The 7,387-nt window shown below is 48.3% G+C and overlaps 1 protein-coding gene across 7 annotated transcripts in view; it reads right to left on the reverse strand.

Annotated features, from left to right (window-relative positions):
* Positions 1-5,676, reverse strand: part of LOC108289999 (synaptotagmin binding cytoplasmic RNA interacting protein) — a 41,301-nt gene extending 35,625 nt beyond the window's left edge. For 2 of the 7 annotated variants that reach the window (XR_001819385.2, XM_017509672.2), the window contains exons 1-4: positions 4,645-4,781; positions 3,141-3,300; positions 2,305-2,423; positions 2,076-2,183 (exon numbers count right to left, since the gene is read on the reverse strand). Coding sequence is in view for 6 of the 7 variants with exons in the window: in XM_017509672.2 (XP_017365161.1) it covers positions 2,076-2,183; positions 2,305-2,423; positions 3,141-3,288 (375 nt within the window). In the remaining variant the exon portion in view is untranslated. Of the gene's footprint in view, positions 1-2,075; positions 2,184-2,304; positions 2,424-3,140; positions 3,301-4,644; positions 5,146-5,575 lie in introns of those variants that run through there. The other 5 variants (XM_017509671.2, XM_017509669.2, XM_037731752.1 and 2 more) reach the window with 5 other exon arrangements.
* Positions 5,677-7,387: the final 1,711 nt, after the last annotated feature.

Consider the following 7,387-nt stretch of genomic DNA (forward strand, 5'->3'; position numbering starts at 1 on the left):
CCAGGATGGTCTCGATCTCTTGACCTCGTGATCCACCCGCCTCGGCCTCCCAAAGTGCTGGGATTACAGGCTTGAGCCACCGTGCCCGGCCAAACAAAACCAATTTTATTAGCTAGTACATTCTGAAATAAAGAGAGACTTAAAACTACCCATCTGACAAAATTTATCAAAATGCTATTAGATTTAGGATCACTTCAATCTCTGAAAATGACAGATTTTAACATTTTCTACTCAAATGACACAATGTTTATCAAAAATACTGTATTTCATAAAAAGTTATGCCTTAACTTGGTCAGATACACTAAATGAATAACATATCATCTTTCCATTTTCTCACATGCAATCCCTGTGCTATAAAGGAATTTTTTTTTAACCTTGTTATGAACCAATTAACACTTTTTGTCAATCCAAAAAAACAAAGAGGCAGCTGGCATGGTGGTTCATGCCTGTAATCCCAGCAATTTGGGAGGCCAAGGCAAGTGGATCACCTGATGTCGGGAGTTTGAGACCAGCCTGATCAACATGGAAAAACCCCGTCTCTATTAAAAATACACAATTAGCCAGGTATGGTGATGCACGCCTGTAATCCCAGCTACTCAGGAGGCTGAGGCAGGAGAATTGCTTGAACCTAGGAGATTGCGGTAAACTGAGATTGCACCATTGCACTCCAGCCTGGGCAACAAGAGTGAAACTCCATCTCAAAAAAAAAAAGAAAAGAAAAAACTGATTCCCCCCCAAATTTCCTCTAAAAATGTCTCTATGCCTTCTCTCCACAATTTAGGTCTCATTAAAAATCTAAGCAGCAAGGCATGGTGGCTGGCTCACGCCTGTAATCCCCAGCACTTTGGGAGGCCAAGGCAGGTGGATCACAAGGTCAAGAGATCAAGACTATCCTGGCCAATATGGTGAAACCCCATCACTATTAAAACTACAAAAATTAGCTGGGCATGGTGGCCCAGGCTGTAATCCCAGATACTCAGGAGGCTGAGGCAAGGAGAATCGCTTGAACCTGGGAGGCAGAGGTTGCAGTGACCCAAGATCGCACCACTGCAGTCCAGCCTGGCAACAGAGACTCATCTCAAAAAAAAGAAAATGGAAGCCACCCCTTCCAAAAAAAAAACAAAACAAAACTGAAAGTCACAGACTAAATTGAAGTTTAAAAATTTTAGTAAGTTCTAACTCACAAATGTATACTTAACTACACCTGAATTACAGTAAAGACATCTACATACCATTTTTATAGAAAAACTAGATTTATAGATCAAACTCAATTCACTCACAGCTAGGACTGTGAAAGCCCCAAATTCAAACAGCTAACTCCTTATTCCAATCTTTTCCCTATTCTAGGTTTTCCCTGTTTCCACACCATTATAACAATGCTCAAGCCCTATAACCTGAACTGATTTTCTTAAACCATACACTTGGCTCAAGAGCACTGGCACACTACAAAGCACACCAGGTCAAAAGCTAATATGATCACCACATTGTTTATAAATAAGAAAACTCACCAATACAAAGATCAAAACCAAGCTGAATTTAAATCCATTCACTGTTCCATATGATCTTAAAAAAAAAGCCTACCTCTCCTTGCCTGTTTCTCATTTACATATCCATAACTAAACAATCTTATTGTTAAAGCTACTTTTAGAAATAATGTAATAACCCATACTAATGGAAGTGGAGGGCTGCTAGGCTAACGTTCTAAATTAATTGGGGTTTGAGACTCCCTAAGAAAAGTAGACAGTTACTAAACGTGCCTTCTCCACTAGTATTCAACTATCTGTAAGCTGGCTTTGCAGCTTTTCAAAAAGTAATTTAGAGTTATGATAGGTTTATTTCTTTAAATCTTTTATTGGGACTATCAATTTAACAGATTTAAACATCAGAAGCTGGATAACATGATAAACTTCGCAACAAATTGCTTTAGAAACAAAGGCAACAAACTATTTAAAAAACAGGAATTAGGAAAGATTGATAAATTATCTCAATATCTTAAAAAAACATACATCCATTTCACAACCAAGGAATATTCATCGAAATCAGCAAACAGTTAAAAGGAGTTTAGAAATACATACCTTAATTTTTGCCTCATCTGGTCCTTTACTAGAATCTGCTACTTTGGTCCCTTGTTTTTCTCTCTGCCTGTAAGTCTTCATGACTCCACATAAAAAGGCACTTTTGTTCTGCAAAAGATATGTTCCATTCATATTTAACAATGGTCACATATGAGTATAATAAAATTTAGCAGACAGTATCAAAACTACTCAAATTTTTTAATTCTTTTCACACTGACATTAACATTACCTGAACATGAGAGAGATCACTGTCTTTAAACTGTTGAAGAACTGCCAATGCACCGTCTTCATTGAATTCTTTTAAAGCTTCAATAGCTCTTTCATCTAAATCACTATGTGCAACTAGCCCTGGAAAAAATAAAAGTTATCGGATTTTAATATTTTTGGAAAATATTTTCTAAAGACCATGTTGGCAATACAAGTACATGTGTGTCTGTACAATTCTTCTATTCCCTTTATCTATATCTGAAAAACACACACACTTGAGCCACTCTGAACTGCATCCTGAGCTAACTAAGCCCTACCAACCACACTTACAATAATGAGACAACTTCTTTTACAGCTTTTATCTCCAAAGTCTGATAGCTCTGAGCACTAGTCATTTCCACAGCATATAGGCTTACGAGTCCTAAAATCAACCAACAAAGTACCAGGCATGACAACTGAATCTCTACTCAATTTCAAATACCACCAGAAAAAGTAACAGCCACACCAAAAAGACAAGAAAACAAGTCTACGGTTACCAAGTTATTTAAGAAGAATCCTACTATAAGAATACTCAAAAAAGTCTCATGGCCTGTTCTCAACATCTAGCAGCTGTTGCTACTGTCATAAACTTATTCATCAAGCCAGCATGCAAGCCAGCCTTTAGCTCCTAACAGTCTCTTCATCCCTCCCTCTATACATCTTTACCTCTACTTCAAACTTAAATTAACCAACTATCACAACAAGCAAAACTCCAGTTCCCACACTTATTGGAAACCACAAAAAGTTGCTATTTTAGCTCAAAGCCAGAAATCCAATAGAAAAATTTCATAATGTAATTTTGCAAGTGTTAGTTCTTACCTGCAACGTAAATTTCATCTAGTTTTTCAGCAACTTTCTGTGGTAAACCAGCATCAAGCAATGTCTGAAAATTTTCTGAATGGATAACTGCAGAAGTAGTATCCATGGGCTCTTCAGTACCATTTCCATTAACATGTTCTGTAGCCATGTTTCCAGAGATCTGTTCAAACGCAATAAGCAAAATTAAACTAGGATCTTCAAAAAGAATAGAAGACAATATGAGAGCCCCATCTTTACTTTCTCTACCATTACTACACACCAGCTATCCTGTGTCTCCCTTTAAAAAAGCCTTACAGTCACTATCGCCTGACAAGCCAGATTTGGAGCACAGGGCACAGAAGGACCTATTCACTATATTCTTCCTTTGCACCACCCCTGACTCACCTGCTCACACTCCCTAGAAAAAACCTTATTACAAATACAGCCCTATCAGCACGGGTACGAGCCAGGGTGCCACATGCAGCTGTGCCCATTCGGAAAATGAGGTGTGTGTGGAGAAAGCAAAACTGGGCTCGTCTCTCTGAAAGATAAACCCCCAAAGTGCGCGCTTTTCCCGCCTGCCGCTTATAGATCGGTAACAACAGCCAGCGAAGAACAAAGCGCTCATACAAGCCACCTTCCCACCACCCAATTTCTCCACCCTTCAACCCCGCACCCCAAAGCCCGCCCGACTCCGCACCCAGAGCGGCAGCCTCACCACTGCGGCCGCCAGGAGCCCATTAGAAACACGTGCTCTGCGCCTTCCAATGTCCTACAACTTCCTTCAACGGAAACCCAACGAGTCCCAAACCAAGACGACCATCACCAACTCCCAACATCAACCCAAAGCCGCGGTGGGAACCCCCAGAAAGCTGCAGAAGCACAATCTCGCCCCTGAACACCGAGGCAGTGGCGGCGCCAGGCCACAGGCTCTCCCCGCCCCCCAGCGCCGCCGTCTCCGCCGTGACACATGGCTCTCCGCCCCGGGCGCTCCCCGGGAACCGGCGACCCCCGGCCGCCAGCCCGGCCGAGACGTGACCCGTGGCGCGCGGTGCAAGTCTCCACCCCTTACCCCTCCGTGCAGTGACTGCGGCGCCGGACCCGCAACCTAGCAGCGTGAGGGCGTTCCGCGAACAGCCCAACGCCCGTGGGACCATGAGCACCGCCCAAGCTCGCCGCACGGCAGCGGGACGAGACTCGCTCCTCTCCGCCCACTCCCGCGCCGCGGCGACCGCCACGACAGCACCAACTCTGAAGCCGTTCGCGGTCCGTGCGGGCCACGGGGCCGTGGAGGCGCCTCCTCCTGGAGCGCCGCAGACAAAGCCTGAAAAGCAGCAGCACATGGAGAGGAGGAAGTGGCCGCGCGGGCCGCGGCCTACTCCCAAGCAGCCCCAGTCAACGTGCTCCTCTCCCCCTAGGAATCCATTTTCCAGAAAAGCCGGTTTCTCCCCGCGCCACCCTCCCCCAGCTTACTCCACAATGTCATGGAGCTCCCCTCCCAGACCCAGGTTCTGGCGGTCGTTACCTCCCCGTTGGGCTGAGGCGGAGGAATCCTGTCCGATGGTATCGGCTTGCGGAAAACGCGTGCTCGCTGCTCCCTATGTCCGGCGCGAGTGGAGCTGTTGTAAAATGGCGGCCGAAGCTCACGCCGCTGGCAGCAAACCCGATCCAGTTCCACTCGCCTCCAAGCGCGCTCCCGCTGCGCGCGCGCGCCCCCGCGTGACCCCCCCCTTCCCTTCCCTCCCCTCCCTCGCGCGTCCGCTTCACTCACTCTCTCAGCCACTGTTCTCCTCCAGCTCCTCCTTCTCCCCCTACCACCACCACCACTGGCCTCTGTCCGCCTTCTCTTGGCCTTTTTTATTCCCGCCCTCTGCTCCTTTCCCCTACCGCTCCCACTCCCGTCTGCGGTCCCTCAGGCACGAGTGGCCGCCTTTCCCCTTCTGGCTCGCACGCTCCCTCACTCCCTCCCTCGCTTGCTCGCACTCTCGGCCCAGTCCCCCAGTCCCTGCCGAGTCGGCTCCTCTCTTTCTCTCTCCCGCGCTGACGTGACGACGTAGCCTACGCCTCGGGACGCGCGCCCGCGGGCTCCGCCCCCCACGCCGCACCGCCTTCCCTGCTGCTCAGCCCCGGGGTTGGGGGGGGCACGAGACCCCGCCCTTCCGCTCCGACAGCGGCGGAGGGGCCGAGAGTGAATGAAAGACCCGCCCCTTCCCCTCCCGACACTACCCCTCCCGCTACCCTCCAGGCGGGGCGGGCCGGCTCAGCGTGTCCCACTCGTTCTCCTTTGTCAGGAGACTGGCATCTCCCCACCCCGCCCCACCCCACCCCCACCGCGACACCACGCGCACACCACCCCCACCGAGCTCCCGCCCGCCCCATTTCTGCCCGGTCCGGGGCTAGCGGGGCAGAGTGCTGTGGGCGCTGAGTGCGACCGCCGCTTCCCGGAGGGCACCCACCGGTCTGTACGCGCCCGGCCCCCGCCCCCGGCTCCACGGCAGCGTAGCCGTTCCAGGCGGTGTCCACGCCGCTGCCGCCGCCCCGCGCTCTCCTTCTCGGGAAGCTGCAGGCGCACGTGTCCCCCGGGGCGGGGCGAGGCAGACAATGGGGCCGCGGGGGAGGGGAGAGGCGCGGAGACCCGCGGACCTTTGGTCAGCTGCAGCGGCGGTACCCGAGTGCGGGAGTCGCCCCTCGAGACTCTATCTCCCTAGTTGGACAATGAGGCCTTCCTGCAGCCGCGCGGCTCCGCTTTCAAGGGAACCTTGGGCGAAGGGAGGGGCGCCCCAGGCTTGGATGAGGAAACCCCGGCTGCTTTTGAAGGGGGAACGGGGCTGACTCCAGTGGAGCGAGGAGCGACTCCTGCCTTGGGATGACACGAAGGCCAGATTTGGAAGCGAAACCGCCCGGTGGTGAAGGGTTGTGCAATACTCCGTTTCAGTCCCTGGCCTTTTAAGCAGTTAAGGGCTTCCTCCTGGCATAGTTTGAGCAACTTGAAACAGCCCGAAGCTGCGTGGTTAGAACAACTTTGAGAAAATCTTGGCAATCTTATGTGAAGTGACATTTCCTTTGTAACCGTTTACTAGGTACAAGAAAAGGCAAAGGCATTTGAATTACAGATGCGATATGGATACTAATTTTTATCCAGGGCAGCTGTAATGAAAAATAGTAACAATGTCCATTTGATTAAAAAGCTTATTTTTAGGAGCTTACTGGTTACCCAAATGAGCTCTTTGCTATAACAAATCAGTGGTTCGAGGAAAAGTTAGATAAGCACTCTTCAAAGTGCACGAGCACATAAAATGCTAGATTATTTTCATAGGTGTCTGGATCAAATATGAAGTACGTCTCAGCCAAAGCAGTACATAGCCAACCTGTTTAGTAAGAATTTGAGATCTCCACTACCCCAGATTCCTTAGTATCAAACATATGAGGTATTCAGCTGCATCAACTATAGGGATTTTTGTTCACAATGCAGAAGTCGTGGTTAATGATGTACATGAAAAACAAAATGTTTAATAATAAAGTCATGCTATGAATTAAGAATAAAAATAATGGGTCTGAAACATGTAACACTTTATTTAGACCTTCCTGGGTATCAAAAACTTGTTTTAAAGTGCCTCTACCTGGGCAAAGACTCCCAAATTAAAATCTCTAGCTCTTCTCTGACCTCTTAATTTCTTTCTCTAGCCACGCTCTAGACATTTATGTGGGCTTACTGGCCCTCCGGATCGGCATTTGAAGAAACTGAGCACATGATCTTCCCCCAGTCTTCCATCTCCAGAGTTCACGTCTCAGTGAATATCCCCTACATGAATTGCTGAAGCGGATCATTCAAGACACTTCCTTCTCCACACTGACTTATCAGTTAATCAAGTCCTGTCAGTTCTGTCTTTCAAATATATCTCCATTTCTCTCTCTGTTGCAACCACCCAAGCGAAGCCACCATCATCTACCACCTGTACTATGGTATACCCTCCTGATTCATCCACTCTTACAGCTCTCCTAATCTGTTCAAAGCCCAAGTCAGTCTGTCTTTCTCTATGTCCCTCTGTCTGCTGTATAGGCTCTCTTCCTCCCTTCACCTCTCTCTTCATTGCAAGTAAGACCTATGGCACATCTGCTTAAAACCCTTCATTACCTTCCAATTACACTTAGAACAGCAGCCAAAATCGTTAAGTAGATCAACAAGCTCTCGAAGAGCTGTCCCACCTGTCTTCCCAGCTCATCTCAGCCGCTTTCTGGCTTCAGCCTGTTCAGCCTGGCCTTCCCTT

This window comes from Cebus imitator, unplaced genomic scaffold (assembly GCF_001604975.1).
Source record: "Cebus imitator isolate Cc_AM_T3 unplaced genomic scaffold, Cebus_imitator-1.0 Scaffold418, whole genome shotgun sequence".
Classification (NCBI taxonomy): domain Eukaryota; kingdom Metazoa; phylum Chordata; class Mammalia; order Primates; family Cebidae; genus Cebus; species Cebus imitator.